The sequence below is a fragment of the Manis javanica genome, chromosome 13 (assembly GCF_040802235.1).
Source record: "Manis javanica isolate MJ-LG chromosome 13, MJ_LKY, whole genome shotgun sequence".
Classification (NCBI taxonomy): domain Eukaryota; kingdom Metazoa; phylum Chordata; class Mammalia; order Pholidota; family Manidae; genus Manis; species Manis javanica.
In genome coordinates, this window is record NC_133168.1 from 28493560 (window position 1) to 28514215 (window position 20656).

General features: G+C 35.3%; 1 protein-coding gene across 1 annotated transcript in view; it reads left to right on the plus strand.

Annotated features, from left to right (window-relative positions):
- ME1 (malic enzyme 1) overlaps positions 1-20656 on the plus strand; it is a 256822-nt gene that overhangs the window by 77168 nt on the left and 158998 nt on the right. Inside the window, exon 4 of the mRNA XM_037004920.2 lies at positions 8500-8575. Within this exon, the coding sequence (XP_036860815.1) occupies positions 8500-8575 (76 nt within the window). The remainder of the gene's footprint in view (positions 1-8499; positions 8576-20656) is intronic.

The window sequence follows — 20656 nt, forward strand, 5'->3', positions numbered from 1 at the left end:
GTATATACACACGCATAATGTATAAAGTATGTATGTATACATATATTCTCTAGCTCTGTCCATTAAATTAGCCTGGAGTAGCAATACCCCAGTAACAATGAGCCCATCTAGCACTCATATCTAAATACTGTTCTCCATCAAAAGGAACCAAAACTCCTGTGCCAGGATAATAAAAGTTGACCTTGGGACATCTTGTACCAGAAGGTAAAGAAGTGCTCAAAGAATGATGGCATTTTGTTAAAAGAACACAGAAGCCAGCATGAAGGGACTCCCAGTAGCCAAATATGAGACATTTTGAGCATAAAATAAAGTGTGCTATAGACTAAAATCTATTGAATAAAATAATGTACACAAGCTTACACTGATATGAATATATAAGTAAATAAATTGAAAGTTGGAAGGAGCAACAGAGAATTCAGGGAGTTTTGAAGACTCTTCCCATGAAATACTTGCTAAATACAAAGCAGAAAAAGAGTAACTTTGCAGTGAAGAAGGCTGGAAGACATCACCTTAATCAAGAGGTCAAAGAGAACATCATCAATAATGGGACAAACCAGGAATGGTGCCACCTTACTGGATGCAGTGAGAACAAGCCAGCGTCACTCTTGTGATGTTCCTGCTAAAGATGTATAATCTGATTCTAGTCATGAGAAATAACCCACAAACCCAAATGGAAGGATATTCTATAAGACTTGTAACTTCAAAAATATTAAGGTCACAAAAGTCAAGGAAAGACAGTGGTCCTCTTCAATCTGGAACATTTCCAAAGAAATATGAAAGCTGAATACAATGTAGGATTTTCAGCTGGGTATTTTCTTACAAAGGACATCATTGGGAAAGATGGTGAAATATGAATGTGTCTGAGGATCAGTTGACAGCAATGTATCAATATTAATTTTCTTGTTATAATTATATAGGAGAATCTGTAGGAAATGTACTAAGTTATATCGTAGTGAAGAGGCCTCATGTTGGCTACTTAATTCTCAAATAGTTAAGGACTAAAACAATTCTTTGTAATATATTTAGAATAATTCTTCTAAGCATTTACTGCAGGATAAGATAATATTGATCCATGCTTTCATAACATTGTCCTCCCTTGACTTCTTTTGGCTTCAGAAATACTGGTTGGTCTACCTGTTTATTGTTTTTTCCTCAAGGACTCTTACTCATCCTATTTCTTTATTGTATATACTAATTTGTAATGCTTTCCCCTTGGCCTTTCTGTCTTCTTCTTTCTCTTTCAGTAATTTCTTCTACTTCTTTCAACTCAAGTATATCACTCCTCACTCTGTATTCTAGGGATCTCCTCATCTTGGACCTACAGTTTGCCTGAATTTAGCTTTCTTTAGTACTTCTTTTCCCATCATCCCAGTCTGCCTGTATAAGTCAACCTTGGGTTAACTCCCAAGGCTTAGTAGTGCGTACTTAACATTTTGTGAAAAATATAGGGTCTAATTTTCTTACTTCAAAGATAGTAAAATGAGCTTTTATAGTGGAAGAGAGGATTATTACAGAAAATGTAGAGTGGTTACCTACCACTGGGTCAGGAGCAGGGTCATGAACGTATTTCCAGAAGAAATACATCTAGTTAGAATAGAAAGCTGCATGTTAGAAAATGAACTCTATTATATATTTATTTATTTTTGGTGTCATTAATATACACTTACATGAACAACATTGTGGTTATTAGATTCCCCCCATTATCAAGTCCCTACCACATACCACATGACAGTCACTGTCCATCAGCATATGAAGATGCTATAGAGTCACTACTTGTCTTTTCTGTGTTGTATAGCCTTCCGCCTGCCCCCCCTCCACATTATGTGTGCTAATCATAATGCCCCTTTTTCTCCTTATCCCTTCCTTCCCACCCATCCTCTCCAGTCCCTTTCCCTTTGGTAACTGTTAGTCCATTCTTGGGTTCTGTGAGTTTGCTGCTGTTTTGTTCCTTCAGTTTTTGCTTTGTTCTTATACTCCACAGACGAGTGAAATCAGTTGATACTTGTCTTTCTCCATCCTGCTTATTTCACTGAGCATAATACCCTCTCGCTCTATCCATGTTGTTGCAAATGGTAGGATTTGTTTTCTTATGGATGAGTAATATTCCATTGTGTATATGTACCACATCTTCTTTATCCATCTACTAATGGACACTTAGCTTGCTTCCATATCTTGGCTATTGTAAATAGTGCTGCAATAAGCATAGGTGTGCATATGTCTTTTTCAAACTGGGCTGCTGCATTCTTAGGGTAAATTCCTAGGAGTGGAATTCCTGGGTCAAATGGTATTTCTATTTTGAGTTTTTTGAGGAACCTCCATACTGCTTTCCACAAAGGTTGAACCAATTTACATTCCCAACAGAAGTGTAGGAGGGTTCCCCTTTCTCCACAACCTCACTAACATTTGTTGTTGTTTGTCTTTTGGATGGTAGCCATCCTTACTGGTGTGAGGTGGTATCTCATTGTGATTTTAATTTGCATTTCTCTGATGATTAGTGATGGGGAGCATCTTTTCATGTGTCTGTTGGCCACCTGAATTTCTTCTTTGGAGAAGTGTGTCTGTTCAGATCCATTGCTTTTTGTTTGTTGAGGTGCATGAGTTCTTTGTATATTTTAGATGTCAACCCCTTATCCGATATGTCATTCATGAATATATTCTCCCATACTGTAGGATATCTTTTTGTTTTACTGATGGTGTCCTTTGCTCTACAGAAGCTTTTTAGTTTGATATAGTCCCATTTGTTCAGTTTTGCTTTTGTTTTCCTTGTCTGTGGAGATACATATTCATGAAGAAGTTGCTCATGTTTTTGTCCAAGAGATTTTTGCAATGTTGGGGGTCGCACGGGGTGGTGTTGATACTTGGGGGGGAGTAAAGAGCTGTATCCTGCTTCCTGGCTGCTATGCCTGTCTCCATTGCCTGAACCAATGGGCTGAACACACAGGTGTAAGCCTATATTTTTTGTGTTTGTAGCTGTCATAGGCGGGGCTTCATCTGGCTCGCCTGATGCCAGGGCAGGGGTTGCTGGTTTGCTAGCCTGAGCCAGGTGCATGCTAGCTGGGAGGAAGACACATCAGGCTGCATATCATGTTGGGGGGCCTTGCTGTTGCATAGCCAGCCACGGGGATGGAGTGCCTGAAGATCGTTTAAGCTCCCAACCTGCTGGGCAGAGTGCACCTGGGTAATTTTGTGTACCTGTGCCTTCTCCTTAGCAGTAAGCTCTGTGCAATCCTTGCCCCTTTAGCAGCCCTCTCGCTTTTAGGAAGTCTCTCAGACTGCCCACCCAAATCAACCAGATATGAATCCCTGTTTTCCACAAGCAGCTGGAATCTCTGGGTATTCCATGTGTCTTAGCTTTCCAACCCCACTAAATCACCAGAGCACCATTGCAAAGTAGGTTTGTGCTTCCAGAGGAGATCTTCAGGGCTAGGTGTTCAGCAGTCCCAGGCCTCCACTCCCTCCCTTGCTCTGTTTCTCTTCCTCCTGCTGGTCAGCTGTGGTCAGGGAAGTGTTTGGGCCCCACTGGGTCACAGCTTTGTTAAGTTACCCTGTTCCATGAGGTGTGCTCTTTTCTTCAGGTGTATGCAGTCTGGTCCAGCCTTCTTTCCTGTTGCTCTTTCAGGATTAGTTGTATTAATTATATTTTCATATTATATGTGGTTTTAGGAGGAGGTCTCTCTCTCACCTCTCACGCCACCATGTTTAATCCAATCTCTAACATTAGGATTATCTTGAAACTGTTGCCAGGAAATGCAATCCAGGGAGATCTCCCTGTATGCCAGGTGAGACCTCAACCTGAGAGAAGGTTCTTGATTGATCAGGAAAGAATTTATGAGCAGGACAAGCAGTTACAAGCAGAGAGTAGTTGAGTAAAGCAAAAGTAGATACTCAAAGAGGGAGTGCAGTCATGCTCCAGAGATAAGCAACCTCTGAACTCTATTTTGATATGAAATAAACATCATCAGGGATATTATCTGTGTCAAGATGAAGAAGTAAGACTATTATCTCATCTTATAAATCTGTTTTTAAGAATTGAACATATACAGTGTTAGAGTTTATGAGAAAGGTTTGAATTATATATATGAGAAAATGATCCACATTTCAGAATTGTCTCAGTTCTAACATGAAATACACACAAAAATATGAGTGTTTAATTGACCTGTTTAATATACTTTGAATAAAAATTAAATATTTTGAGCAAATTGATGAATAAGAACATGAACATAGAAAAAGTGTTTATTGTAATTCTATCCATTAAAAATATCATTGGTACTTAACTTTCTCTTCTAAACTTTTCATCTTAAAAGTGTAAATAAATATATAAATTGAATATTTTCATATCCGGCTCTATACCAGCAAGTGTGAGTCATTTCTGTGCTGAATCATTGTTAGATATCTCATTTGGTTTCTGACCAAGGAGATGTTCCAAAAATGTTATCTCAAAATGCTTGACTTTGGTGAGATATTACAGATCCTTCATTTATTGAGCTCTCTTTGAGAGTAACCATTTTTGCCATAAATGAATCTCTGCTCAGTGCAAGAGATTACAGGTAGCCAATGGTTGTCCCATTGAAGTTGTACTCATATCCTTGTACAATAAATTTTGACATTTAATTTCTTGTAAATTTAAATGTATGTGAAAATATAAACATTGTCCCTCTTGTTTAAAGAGATACTCTTTCCTGAGATCACTGTTACTTGGTGGAAAACCTTAGCTAATAGTAAGTTCCCAAGAAATATTGTTTAATGGTGTATTGCCAAGAACATCTTAGCTAATTCAACAAAACTGTCATCTTTAAAAAGCCTGCATATATTTCATTTTAATTGTACAATTGTTTATTGAGAGCTTGTTGACTGTTGGATGTGGTAGGGACCAAACAGAGTATATGACTTATAAAGAACTTATAATCATTTAGGAACAACAAAATAAATTCATAAGAAATGGCACAAAAAAAAACCCAGGAAAGAATATAATTTAGTGCCAACTTGGTAAATTAATATTTCTGTTGAGTCAGACAGTCATCAGTAATCTGTCTGCAGGACTCAGAGTCATAATCTAATTTTTGGTTACTTGATAAGTCAGTATAAATCTAGACTTATTTCATGTCTTCTGTACTTTTAAAAAATTTGATTATAGGAACCTTAACTTTTTAACACTAAAGTCAGCACATATTGTTGGACACAGTGTGTGCCAGCACACTTGTAGGCCTTGGCATTACAAATGTGAGCAAAATAGAGAGTCTCTGTTCTTAAAGAACTTACCTTTTTTGTGTGTATATGTGTGCTGGGGGTGAGGGCAGGGAGACAGTAAACATATGAAGAAATAAAAAGTCAATTTCAGATACTTATAAATATTACTGAGATGGTAAAGATGTTAGTGTGGGGGTGCTTTGACCGCTGTTGTCAGAGAGAGCAGCCTGTCTGAGGAACTAAGGTATGTGCACTGAGACCTAAACATAAGAGGGATCAATTATATATAGGCATGCAGATTTACAGTTTGGAGCTCAAGAGAGTAGTCTAGGTTGAAGATAGATGTTTGAACATCATCATTATGAACATGTTATTTAAAGCTATGTCGAGCACAGTTGAGAGTCAAGTAAGATGAGAGTTAAGGGTTGACCTTTGTCTTTAGTCAGATGTAAGTCACTAGTGACTTTGATGAGAGTTGTTTTTGTGGAAAAGTGAAGGAGTAAAGCCTTATTAGTAGATTGAAGAGAGAATGGGTCATGGAGGGTTCGGGGGGAGTGGTCAGGAACCAGACAGTAAGAATACACAAGTCTTTGAAGACTTACGCTATGAAGGAGAGGAAAATAGGGACAAGATCAAGTCTTTCCAAAAGATGGGTAATATTAAGGCATAATATTGTTATGCAGTAAGAATGATCTAGTAGAGAAAGTGATGGTGTAGCATAGAGACAGGGTAATTGCAGGATTGAAGCCTTTGAAAAGCTGAGATGGGATAGGATCCAGAGCATAAGTGGAAGGATGGCCTTGATAATAGGAAACTTCTGTCTACAAAAGACACTGTCAAGAGAAAAGACAGACCACATACTGGGAGAAAATATGTGCAGAAGACATATCTGATAAAGGACTATTATCCAAAATATACAAAGAACTCTTAAAAACTCAACAATAAGAAAAAAAAGGACCCAATTAAAAAATGAGCCAAAGGCATTACAAGTCAGGAGAGGGGTTATTCTTATGAGGGAGGGGTTTTTGACTGGGAGAAACTTGTGGAGGGCTTCTGGGTAGCTGGCAAGATTCCCTCTTTTCACCAAAGAAGGTATACAGATGGCAAATGAGCATATGAAAAGATGTTTCACACTGTATGTCGCCAGGGAAGTATAAACCAAAATAGCACTGAGATACTACTATTTGTTTATTAGAAAAGCCAAAATCAAGAGTAGTGAGACCACCAGATGAAAACGAGTATGTGGAGTAACAGGAAAGCTCATTCATTGCTGCAGGGAATGCGGAATGGTACAGCCACTTAAGAAGATAGTTTGTGGGTTCTTACAAAAATATGCTCTTATCAGATGAGCCAATAACTGCTCCTGGTATTCCCAAAGAAGTTAAAAACTATGTCCACATAAAAACCTGCACATGAATGTTTATAGTGACTTTACACATAATTGCCAAAACTTGGGAACAAACAAGATGTTGTTTAGTGAGCAAATGGACAAATAAACTGGGACACAGACAATTGAATATTATTCGCTGCTAAAGAGAAATGAGCCGTCAAACCATGAAAAGACCTGGAGAAACCTTAAGTGCATATTTACTAAGTGAAAAAGCCAATCTGAGAAGGCTATAAACTGTATGATTCGAACTATGTGATGTTCTGAAAAAGGCAAAACTGTGAAGACAGTACAAAAATCAGCAGTTGCCAAGGGATTAAGAGAGGGAGGGATGAAGAGGTGTTATACACAGGATTTTTAGAGTAGTGAAAATACTCAGTGTGATACTGTGATGATGGATACATGTTATTATACATTTGTCCAAACCCATAGAATATACAGCACCAAGAGAACGATAATGTAAACTATGTACTTTGGTGACAATGATGTGTCAGTTTAGGTTCATCAGTTGTAAAAAATGTAGTGCTGTGGTGGGGGATGTTGATAACGGAGGAGTTTATGCATACGTTGGGTCAGGGAGTATATGGGAAATCTCTTATCTTCTGCTCAATTTTGCCATAAACCTAAAACTTCCCTAAAAAGTAAAAAATTTAAATATTAAATAGCAGCAGCTGCTAGAAATCACAGAAAGGACTATAAGATATTATGAATCTTCTGATAACACCAAACCATGAAGTGTCTTGAAAAAAAAACTGAACATATAGAAATAACTAATTAAGTCTTTTAATTCAGTTACCAATTTTCCAAGAAATTCAGGGGAAAGATTAACATGGTAATCTGTACAATAAGGATACAGTCAGCAAATCTAGATTATGGGAAACTTTACCAGACAAATGAAGTAGTGGTGTCTAGGAATGGTTTATCATTTTGATGATAAAACTATAAATTAAGGAAAGGAACCATAAAAGCCAAGACAGTGGTTATTCTTAGGAGGAAGGAGTTTTTGATTGGGAGAAAACATGGTGGAGGGCTCCTGGGTAGCTGAGAAGATTGTGTCTGTTCAAATGAGTTACGTAGAAGGGTGGTTGCCTTACAATTCATTAAGTTGTACATTTGTTGTATGTGGTTCTCTGGATTTGAGTTATATTTAATAATACTAAAGTACAACTTTTAAGTGAGGTTACAACATTTAAACTTAAAAATATTTTTTTAAAGTTAATTTTTAGCTTTCTTAGGAAATGGGGGCAGGAAGTGAGCAGTTAAAGACTTCAGTTGAGAGTGTAAGTAAGAGTTAGAAACAGCAACTAAGCCCATAAATCAAAGAATTAAGTGAATTCCACATGAAAGGACTGCTCAGCATTAATGAGGCACTTCAGCATGTCAAGTACATGTTCTTATCTGCACACTGTAACTATAATAAGTGGAATATACACTGAACATGTCTATTTACAATACACTTGATGTTTTTTAATGTGTTTTTACATGTTATTTAATAAAAGATTGTAAATGTATCTATGGTATTGATAATACATACTTAAATTCTCTGTATATAAAAACTGAATGTTTCTGTAAATAAAAAGTATTTAAGAATAATGCAATATTGGGGGGGAGTCTAGTAATGTTGCTCATGTAACATAATGCTCATGTTACATTAATTGGTAGATTAATGATACCAAAATTAAAAAAAAGAATATGCAATATATGTATGAATCGACCTTTACTGTAGATGTCAACGTATTTTTAAAGTAATTTCTCCCTTACAATTGAGATTCCTGTCCCTTATTTGTTTAAGGATATAATTTTTAATAGTTTAATAAAAATGGAGATAAACTGATTAGAAAATTTAAAAAAATGTTCATGATAGTTTCACAAGTTAAAGTAAATTAAAACTACTCTTCTTCTTCTTTTTTTTTTTCCCCTGTCAGAGGTCTCTTTATTAGTATCCATGATCGAGGGCATATTGCTTCAATTCTTAATGCATGGCCAGAAGATGTTGTCAAGGTAAGTTATGAAGTTTTTCCATTATGGCAAGTTTGTTCTTCTCCCTGTCCTGAAATATATTGACAGTTTTCATGACGTTAGGTAACATTCACTAGCTTTTGTCGTATATGGCTCCTAATTTATATCCCTTTGATTTTTGCATGGTGGACTAATTTTATTCTGCCACCACTTATATACTAAGCTTTCCCATTATTTCTAATTTCTTAGTATTTTCTTTATTCATTGTAAATGATGATAAATGTTTAAGTAGTGTCTGAATTTATTTTAAGCAAAGTCCTTTTTCATATCTGTAGTGTTTAATCATCCATTAAGAGGAATTCAGGGAGGTAAACAAAATCTGCTAATTCATTTCCTTTATAATCTAATTTCCCTTTATAATCTAATTTGAGTAAGCAAATGAAAATAAAATCACAATTATATCTGACATTTGGTAACCTCTTTACTTGGATTAGCTCATAATTGTCATGATAATTCAGTGAGGAAAGGAAACAGGTGGATTGCACAGTAGTGCCTAGGGGAGTGGAAATTGAATGCAGTCTTTAGAGCACTTGCTTTTTTTTTTTTTTAATGAAGGTATCATTGATACACAATCTTATGAAGGTTTCACATGAGCAACATTGTGGTTAGAACATTCATCCATATTATCAAGTCCCCCCGCCACCACCACAACCTGTTGCAGTCACTGTCCATCTGCATAGTAAGATGCTATAGAGTCATTACTTATCTTCTCTGTGCTATACTGTTTTCCGGTGACCCCCTACATTACATATGTTAATCATAATGTCCCTTAATCCCCTTCTTCCCCACACACCTTCCCCACCCCCTTTTCTCTTTGATAACTACTAGTCCCTTCTTGGACTCTGAGTCTGCTGCTGTTTTGTTCCTTCAGTTTTGCTTTGTTCTTATACTCCACAGATGAGTGAAATCATTTGGTACTTGTCTTTCTCTGCCTGGCTTATTTCACTGAGCATAATACCCTCTAGCTCTATCCATGTTGTTGCAAATGGTAGGATTTGTTTTCTTCTCATGGCTGAATAATATTCCTTGTGCATAAAGTACCACCTCTTCTTTATCCATTCATCCACTGATGGACACTTAGGTTGCTTCCATTTCTTGGTTATTGTAAATAATGCTGCAATAAACATAGGGTGTGAATGTCTTTTTGAATCTGGAATCTTGTTTTCTTCAGGTAAATTCCTAGGAGTGGAATTCTTGGGTCAAATGGTGTTTGTATTTTTAATTTTTTGAGGAACCTCCATATTTCTTTCCACAATGGTTGAACCAATTTACATTCCCACCAGCACTCTGCATCCTCTCCAGCATTTGTTGGTCTTTATCTTTTGGATGTTGACCATCCTAACTGGTGTGAGGTGATATCTCATTGTGTTTTTAATTTTCATTTCCCTCATAATTAGCAATGTGGAGCATCTTTTCATTTACCTGTTGGCCATCTGAATTTCTTCTTTGGAGAAGTGTCTGTTCAGATCCTCTGGCCATTTTTTAATCGGGTTATTTGCTTTTTGGGTGTTGAGGCATGTGAGCTCTTTATGTATTTTGGATGTTAACCTCTTACGTGATAAATTGTTTACAAATATATTCTCCCATACTGTAGGATGCCTTTTTGTTCTGCTGATGGTGTCCTTTGCTGTACAGAAGCTTTTAGATTGATATAGTCCTATTTTTCATTTTTGCTTTTGTTTCCCTTGCCCAAAGAGGTGTGTTCAGAAAAAGTTGCTCATGTTTACATTCAAGAGAGTTTTGCCTGTGCTTCCTTCTAAGAGTTTTATAGTTTCATGACTTACATTCAGGTCTTTGATCCATTTCGAATTTACTTTTGTGTATGGAGTCAGACAATAATCCAGTTCCATTTTTTTACATGTAGCTGTTCAGTTGCCAACACCAATTGTTGAAGACGCTGTCATTTTCCCATTGTATATCCATGGCTCCTTTAACATACATTAATTGACCCTATATGCTTGGGTTTATATCTGGGCTCTCTATTCTGTTCCATTGATCTATGGGTCTGTTCTTGTGCCAGTACCAAATTATTTTGATTACTGTGGCTTTGTAGTCAAGCTTGAAGTCAGGGAATGCAATCCCCCCAGCTTTGTTCTTCCTTCTCAGGATTGCTTTGACTATTCGGGGTCTTTTTTGGTTCTATATGAATTTTAGAACCATTTGTTCCAGTTCATTGAAAAATCCTGTTGGCATTTTCATAGGGATTGCATTGAATCTGTAGATTGCTTTAGGCAGGATGGCCATTTTGACAATATTAATTCTTCCTGTCTGTGAGCATGGGATGAACTTCCATTTTTCAGTGTCTTCTTTAATTTATCTCAGGAGTGTCTTGTAGTTTTCAAGGAATAGGTCTTTTACCTCCTTGGTTAGGTTTATTCCTAGGTATTTTATTCTTTTTGATGCAGTTGTGAATGGAGTTGTTTTCCTGATTTCTCTTTCTGCTAGTTCACCGTTAGTATATAGGAATGTAGCAGATTTCTGTGTATTGATTTTTATCCCACAACTTCGCTGAATTCAGCTATTCTATTAGTTTTGGATTGGATTTTTTACAGCTTTTTATGTACAATATCATGTCATCTACAAACAGTGACAGTTTGACTTCTTCCTTACCAGTCTGGTTGCCTTTTATTTTTTTGTGTTGTCTGATTGCCATGACAAGGACCTCCAGTACTATGTTGAATAGAAGTGGGGAGAGTGGGCATCCTTGTCTTATTCCCGATCTTAGAGGAAAGACTTTCAGCTTTTTGCTGTTATGTATGATGTTGGCTGTGGGTCTGGGCCTCAGTTTATTAAAACAAAAAAGAACAAACCAAAATACACAACAGCAATACAAACTTACCTATGTTTTCTGTAGAATTTTAATTTGTGATGTTCTAATTTTGCTTTATTTGAACCCTGGTTTAAAACAAACTCTTCAACTAAGCAAGGAAAATCTCTTTTAAAAAGTACCTGCGTAAAATATCAGTCAAGATTAAAGTAGAAAAGACAGGAAAATATCCTGTGAAATATCTAATATTCTTGTCAGCCCAGGAGGTTTGGGTTAGAGAGGAAATAAATATGGGCAGATTGTTAAAAAAGAGTATTTATAAAGATATCTGTTGCTGTGAACACTAAAGAGAATTTAAGTGAAATTGTTATTTATGTAGAAGGACACTTCCTTTGGCAGAAATATGTGTTATTCTTACAGATCGGCTCATAGTACTAATTGATTCTTCGCTGTTGAATGAGATTCTTGAGTAACATGTCATGGGCCCACAGTCGAGTTCTGACATGGAATTGTTAATACATTTTAATACAGATATCCTATATTCCATGTCCAACAATTGAATATAGTGCAAATGAGAAAGTACTCATCAGAGTACTTTGAAGTACAGATTTTAAAGTGACATTCTTATTAAATATTGATTCTTTCATTTTGTCTTCATGTATCATTTCTATATTACAGCAGGACTTAGAGTTTCTAACTTAATGGGGGAGCCCAGAGAGTATTCCAAGTCTAAATCTGTGGTTCATGTAATGCATTGTTGTTGATCAAAGTTTTATGTTTTCATAGTTTTTTTTAAAATTACTCTTCCTAGAGTTAGTCTTAGCCTTTTGTAGAGTTAGGTTTAGTCAACAAGTACTTTTATGCTGTACATAACCATGTTAAAGATTTATTGACAGAGCAAACAGACATAGCAATGAGTGGATTAGCTGACTAATTTTACTACATCAGCCTCCTGAGTCTAGTGACCAGAAGATAGAAAAATAAGAAAAAGAGATCCCCCAGTGTCTTTGGAGCACAAGTCCTCTGGCCAGGGATTATTTTTCTTTTCTGACTTTAGATGCCTTCCTAGCTGCCAGGAATGCTTTGTTGCAGAGTAGAAGACAGTGAAAAAGGTCACACACACACACACACACGCACACATACATCCAGGGAATTTCTTCCACTCTCTCTTACTCATAGAATCCCATTTTCCTTTTGTCACTCATCAAGCGAGAAATAATGGTTCTTCATGGATAGCTGTCTGCATCGAGTGCTCATGTCTGTTGCCATGCTGACTTTGAATTCTAGCAGGGAGATACCAGAGAAAAGTTAGGAAACTACTGCCATTTCAGTGTTACCATGAAATCTGTTTTCTTTTCCATTCTGCCTGCTAACATTTACCTTTCAGAGTCCACTCCATCCAGGGCTTTTCGTTGCATTCAGTGAGACAGACAGGATGGAATGTGCTCATTTCATCTTAACTTGATCCAGACCCTCTATAGTTAAGTTTTAAATACTGTTTATTATTAAAATTTTCAGACATAACATCATGAAAAATGTCATACATGTACAAAACCCCATTATCCATTATGCACCTTCACTGTTTATCAACATTTGGCCCATCTTATTTAATCTGAAACTTCCTATCACAGTCATGTGACTTTTAAGTGCAAAACCCAGATGACATTTCATTTTATGTGGTTAATTTCTATAGTTTTTGTGTTTATTTGAAAAGAATGTGTAATATTTAGTTACTTAGTGCTCTATGTCCATTATGTTAAGTTGTTGAACATGTTGATAAAAATATTTCATGTCCTTAGCTGATACATTTTTTTCTTATCCTGCTTGGTAGTTTTGTTATTCAAGTCCAATACATTTGGGTTACAAGGTAGTAAAGATGCTTTTCTTTTTTTTGATGATATTGAACTCTTTTTGTTCAAAGGAATTCTTTTAAGCTGTTATGGAAATTAGCATTAAAGAGCTTTAGTTCCATGTATGATAAACATATTATTTATTTGTGTGATATGTTTTTATCATGCCAGTACATTACATATTTGAGTTCTAGCTTGAAAATCTTAAAGGCTTAAAAAGTGCATTTTCATTTTTAACATTAGCCATCCTAATGGATGTGAAGTGGTATATTGTGGTTTTCATTTGCCTTTTTCTAATGACTAATGATATTGACCATCTTTTCATGCATTTATTGGAAATTTGTATATCTTCTTTGGAGAGATGTCTTTTTAAGTCTTTTACCCATTTTTAATTGATTGTTTTCTTTTTTTGTGGAGATGTAAGAGTTCTTTATATATTCTGGATATTAATCCCTTATTAGATACATGACTTGAAATATTTTCTCCTATTTTGTGGGTTGTCTTCTCATTCTCTTGATACTGTCCTTTGATGCATGAAAGTTTGCTTTAATGATGTCATTTTATTTTTTCCTCTGATGACTGTGATTTTGGTGCCCAATCCAAGAAGTGATTGTCAAATCCATTTCCATAAAGATTTTCCCTCATATTTTTTTCTAAGAGTTTTATATTTTAGCTCTCATCTTTAGGTCATGGTCAATTTCAAGTTAATTTTTTTATATGGTTTAAGGTAAGAGTCCAACTTCATTCTTTTGCTTGTGGACATAGAGTTTTCCAAGCACCATTTGATGAAAAAAAGACCTTTCCTTATTGAATGGCCTTGGCACCCTTGCTGAAAATCAATTGACTACATATTGTGAAAGTTTATTTCTGGGATGTTTTATTCTGTTGGGCTATATGTCTATTTTTATGCCAGTACCACACTGTTTGATTACTGTAGCTTTGTAGTAAGTCTTGAAATCAGAATGTAGGAGTCCTCCAACTTCATTCTTTTACAAGATTGTTTTGCCTGTTTGGGGCCCTTGAGATTTCATAAGAGGTTTTTAAAAAGACTTTTTTAGAGCCTTTATATGTTCACAGCAAAATTGAGGGGAAGGTACAGAGATATAACCTCTTCCCTCATACATGCATAGCCTCCTTCATTATCAATATCCCCCACCAGAGTGTCACATTTATTACAACTGATAAGCCTAGTAACACATCATAATTGCCTAAAGTCCACCATTTACATTATGGTTCACTTTTGTTGGTATGCATTCTACAGATTTAGACAAATATGTACTGATTTCTCTACCATTGTGGTATCATACAGAATATTTTCATTTTCCTAAAAATCCTTTGTGCTGTGCCTATTTATCTCTCTCCCCTACCCCAACCCTTAGCAACCTCTGATCTTTATCCTGTCTCCATAATTCTGTCTCTTCCAGAAGGTCATGTAGTTGGAATCAATAGCATGTAGCCTTTTCCAGTTGGTGGTTTCTTTCACTTAGTAACATGCATTTAAAGTTCTCTCATGAACTTTAATGAATTTAATGAATGAGTAGCTCATTTCTTTTCAGTGCTGAATAATATTCCATTGTTTTGATGTACCACAGTTTATTAATCCATTTACCTATAAAAGGACATCTTTGTAGCTTCCAAGTTTTCCCAACTATGAATAAAGCTCTGAATATCTGTGAGCAGGATTTTGTGTGGACTTAAGTTTTCAACTCCTCTGACTAAATTCCAAGGAGTGAAATTGCTGGATAATATAGTAAGACTATTTTTAGTTTTGTAAGAAACTGCTAGAGTGTCTTCCAAAGTAGTTGTATCCTTATAAATTCCTATCATTGAATGAGAGTTCTCATTGTTGTACATCCTGTCCAGTGTTTGGTGTTGTCAGTGTTCCAGATTTTAATATTGTAATAGGTGGGTATTGGTATCTCATTTTAATTTGCATTTCCCTGCTGACATATGTGGAGCATCTATCCATATGATTATTTGATATCTTTATACCTTCTTTGATGAGTTGTCAATTCCATATGAATTTTAGGATGTGTTTTCGGGTTTCTTTTAAATGCTAGAACTTCACTTTTCTAAAGAAGAGACCATATACATTCCTATTTCCTAATTCTCTTTCTTATCTGTTGTTTCACATTGTTGTGCAACAAGTCTCTAGAAATTTTTCATGTGGAAATAAATTTTTGAAAATGTATTGCAGCTCTAATATATATGAGATTGGTAAAATTATGGATTTATTTCCTTTTGATTTTTCAAACATACTGTCGTTCCTTTTTTTCAAAAAAAGTGTCTGTAGGAAGGAGAACTGACTAATTGTAGTGTGCAAGGTCATCTTTGCCAGAAATTGGGACACCCTTCTTGAGCTGGACTAGGCCTATGAGGCATTTCATAGGCATAGTAGTTTAATGCTTGTAGTAGCAGGAACAAGGGCTTTGGTTTTGTGATTGTCATGGTTGGTCTTAAGTATGGAAGAAGTGATTGTATAGGTTGGTATGGACAGATAATATTATTAGTCATGTCTCCAGATCTCCCTGTAATGCTGCTTATCATCTTGGCATTATTCTTTGAAATACTGTTCTTATCTTTGAGGTATATGGTCTTATAAAACTGGAATGACAGATATGATCTATGATCCCCTGTTTCTGTCCTTGGGTTTGGCATGAGGAGTATAGAACTTCAGCTCCAAGAAGAGTGCTCATACTCTCCTCAAGGGGATATGGAAGGAATGTGCCTCAACATAATAAAAGCCATGTGTGACAAGCTAACAGCTAGCATCATACTCATGGTGAAAAGCTTGAAACTTTTTCTCTAAGTTGAGGAACAAGACAAGGATGCCTACTCTCCCCACTTTCATTCAGCATAGTACTGGGGGTCCTACCCAGAGCATTAGGCAAGGAAAAGAAATAAAATGCATCCAAATTGGCAAGGGAGAAGTAAAACTGTTGTATTTACAGATGACGTATTTTATATAGGAAACCCTAAAGATGTCATCAGAAAACTGTTAACACTAATAAATGAATTCAGTAAAGTTGCAGAATACAAAATCAATTCATAAAAATCTATTGTATTTCTATACACTAATAATGAACTGTCTGAAAGAGAAATTAAGAAAACAATCCCATTTACAAATTCATCTAAAAGAATAAAATACCTATGAGTAAATTTAACCAAAGGTGAAAGACCTATACACTGAAAACACTGATGAAATAAATTGAAGAAAACACAAATGAGTGGAAAGATATTAGGTGCTCATGGATTGGAAGAATTAAAATTAAAATGTCCATACTTTCCAAAGCAGCTTGTAGATTTAATGCAATTTCTATCAAAATTCCAATGATATTTTTCACAGAAGTAGAAAAAAACCAGTCATAAAATTTGTAAGAAACCAAAAAAGACCCAAAAGAGCAATCCTGAGAAAAAAGAGCAAAATTGGAGGCACCATGATCCCTGTTTCAAATTAAATTATAAAGCTATAGTAATCAAAATGATATGATATTTGTATAAAAACAGAGCATATAGATGAATGGCACATAATAGAGAATCCAGAAATAAACCTGTCAGTATTTGGTCAGTTGACATATATGACAAAGTATATGACAAAGGAGCCAAAAATATACTTTGGGGGAAGAACAGTTTCTTCAAAAAATGGTGTTGAGAAAACTGGATAGACATGTGCAAAAAAATGAAACTAGACCACTACTTCACACCACATACAAAAAGGAATTCAAAATGAAATAAAGACTTGAATGTAAGACCTGAAACCATAAAATGCCTAGACGATAACATAGGTGGTAAGCCTCTATGGCAGTCTAAAAGCAAAGGCAACAAAAGCAAAACTGAACAGGTGGGAGTAAATCAAACAAAAATCTTCCACATGGCAAAGGAAATCAACAAAATGAAAAGGCAACCTACTGAATGGGAGAAAAAGAAAGTGTTCATAAATTTATGTAGAGCTTCTTATTCCAGTATGTTTGTAGAAACAGTCCATAACTTACTCCATTACTCTATTTGGTTTTTGTTGCTTTCTTATTTTTCACTGGTTTGTTTTGTATTGTTCTTATTCATATTTTATGTTTTATCTTTTAAACTTTTTACTTTGAAATAACTTTAGCTTCACCAAAAGATTCCAAGAATGGTGCACAGAGTTTCTATCCCCGCTTCCCTAGCTTCCCCTAATGTTCACATCTCACATAACCATAGCATAGTCATGAAACCAGAAGAAGACTGTTGGCACAATACTATTGACTGAAGAGTACTGACTAGGTATTTTGTAGCATGTTGGTCACTTTGGGTTTTTCTGATATTTGCTATTAGATTGACATTGTGCATTTTTGGCAAGAATGCCACCGAAGTAATTTAGTGCCCTTCTTTGTATATCATACCAGGAGGTACAAAATATGCATATGCCCTAATCTTGGTGAAATTAACTTTGATCACTTGCTTAATGTGGGGTTTGCCAGCGTTCTCCTCTATAAAGCTATTATTTTTACTTTTCAAATTAATAAATGTGTGTGTCTTGTGAGGAATTACTTTATACTATGCCTATTTTTGTCCCTTATACTTTTACCCACCAATGTTAACATATATTTTTGTCTGCAATAATTACTACTCTTGTGTTTAAGTTTTCTTTTTCCACCATTCCTTCTACGCTTATTAACTGGATTTATACTGAAAGGAAGAGCTGCCCCTTCTCCATTTATTTATTTGATTATTTATTCATGTCAGTATGAACTCATGGATATTTATTTCAGTCTGTGGTTTAATTTGTTACTATCATTATTTGTTTGCTGCTTAAATTGTCCCTGATTTGGCCCCTGGTACCTCCTTCAAGTTAACTTTTGTGGCCTTTCAACAGACCTTCGTCATTTTTCAAATACTTCTTACTTTCTGGCATCCCGTGATATTCCAGGCTTATCTTGTGTTTTCCCTGCTCCAGTCCAAGACTTAACCACTTTTTGAAGTAGCCCTAAGTATGTTTACTGATATTTAGAAATGAAAATTTAACACTACGTGGCTTATAGTCACATATACAAACCACACACATTGATATTTAATTCTATACCTATCCATCTCCACATTATTAAAAATCAGGAGTTCATAATAATATCTCCAATTCAGCCCCACATTGCAGGATTCATGATAGCCATCTCCCTTAGTTTATTTGTAACTCCTTTCTCTGACAGAAAATTAGATCTTATTATCCATAATAATAGTGCTTATTTGTTTACTCTGTCCTAGTATGTACATAAAGTAATTTCAGAATTGCTTACATATAACCTGTGACACACAAATTTTAAAACTGGAGTATAATATTTATTTACAGTATCTTTTTATTATAGTATGACAGTATACACTCAAATTACTGGTTTCCAAAGTTATCTAAGTTTAATCTTTTCTTCTTCACCTCCTTTGGTGTCATTATATAATCATGTTATTCATTTTTAATATAGTCAAGTTCATTTGTTACTGTTTACATTCCATGTTGGGCATACCTCAGACAGACAACTCACAACTCTATTTTGATCTTCTTTGGCTGCTTGCACAGAGCCTCAGAATCAGCCAGAAAAGAGAAATTGGGCATTTTCAGGTCTTTTCCTAAATATTTGCATAGCCTTTCATAAGTAGGTGGCATTCTGGATTCTCAGGGATATGCTGGGAGCTTTTCTGAGTCCTCTATGATGTCTCTCTCCCCAGTTTTTCATTTTTTAGTTTTTGTTTTCCAGCAGCTGCGGTGTTAAACAACCACTGCTTATTGTTTTCAACAAATGCCCTTGGGATGAGAATGGAGATAGTCTCACTGAGCTCTGAGTCCTGTTAAATAAAGAGTAGACATGAGAATGGAGCTTTTCTATGAGATGCCAGGCAAGTCAAATAATAATAATTATCTGGAGTAGAGGCTTTGTAGGAGTTTCAAATCTGTTCTGTCCCTTCCAGTGACTGTAGGTAGGGCTTATGTTTTTTTTTTAATCTCCTAGTTATGAATCTGTTAATTTTCAAGGCTATCTTGGAGTTGGGTGGGGTGGGTAAGATTAGGGCAAATTAAAACTCCACAAAGCTTGAAGTGAAAGTTGCTAAGCAAGTAGATCTGAAGTGTTCTCATCACAAGAAAAAACAGTGATTCAGTTATTTATGTATATTGCTAGATGATTAGCACAATAAGATTAGTTATCATCTATTACTACAGGTACTTATAATTTTTTTTCTTGTGATGAGAACTTTTAAGATTTTCTCTGTTAGCAACCTTCAAATATACAGTACAATATTGCTAACTATAGTAATCATGCTGTGTATTACATCCCCAGGGCTTACTTATTTTATGACTGGAAATTTGTATGTTTTGATCACCTTCACTCATTTCCCCCACTACCCCCACTCCACCCCCATCAGTGGAAGCCACCAATTTGTATCTTTGGTTTTTTTAACTCCACATGTAAGTGGGATCATACAGTATTTATCTTTCTGTGTCTGACTTATTTCACTTAGCATAATGCCCTCAGGTTTCATCCAAGTTGTCACAAACCACAAGATTTCTTTTTTAAGTCTGAACAGTATTCCTCTGTGTGTGTGTGTGATATATTTTCTTTTTAATTAAATTCTTTATTTTAAAATATTGTATATTCACATGCAGATGTGAGAAGTAATGGAGAGAAATCCTGTGTATACTACACTGAGTGATAACAATATAATAAATGTTATATCAGGATATTGACATCAATGCACTCAGTGTACAGAACATTTTGATCACTACATTTCCATCCATTATATTGCCCTTTTATAGCCATTCCCACTTCTCTCCCACCTCCATTACCATCTTAAACCCTGAGATTACTAACTTTTCCATTTCTGTAATTTTGTCATTTCCAGAATAATGTATCAGCAGAATCATATGATACACAACTTTTGGGGATTGTCTTTCACTCAGTATAACTTTCTGGCAATTCATCAAGGTGTTTATGTATATCAATGGTTTATTCTTTTTTTTTTTTTTTACTGTTGAGTTTCAAGAGTTCTTCATATATTATAAATATCCATCCTTTTTCAGATATGTAATTTTCAAACATTTTCTCCCACTCTAGCTTATCTTTTCATCTTCTTAACAGGGTCTTTCACAGAGCAAAAGTTTTTTTTTAAATGTTGACAAAGGCCAATATATCAAAATATTTGTCTTATGTATTGTATTTTTGACATTAAGTCTTGGAGCTCTTTGCTTAGCTGTTGATCCCAAAGATTTTTCTCTTATGCTTTTGTCAAAAGTTTTGCAGTTCTATATTTACATTTAGGTCCTTGATATATTTTGAGTTAGTTTTTGTAAAAGGTGTGATATTTAGGTTTATGTTTACTTTGTTTTATATTATTTATTTTATTTTTATTTATTTTTTCCCTGTGGAAGGCGGTTGCTCTAGCACCATATGTTATAAAAAAGGCTATCTGTCCTTCACTGAATTGATT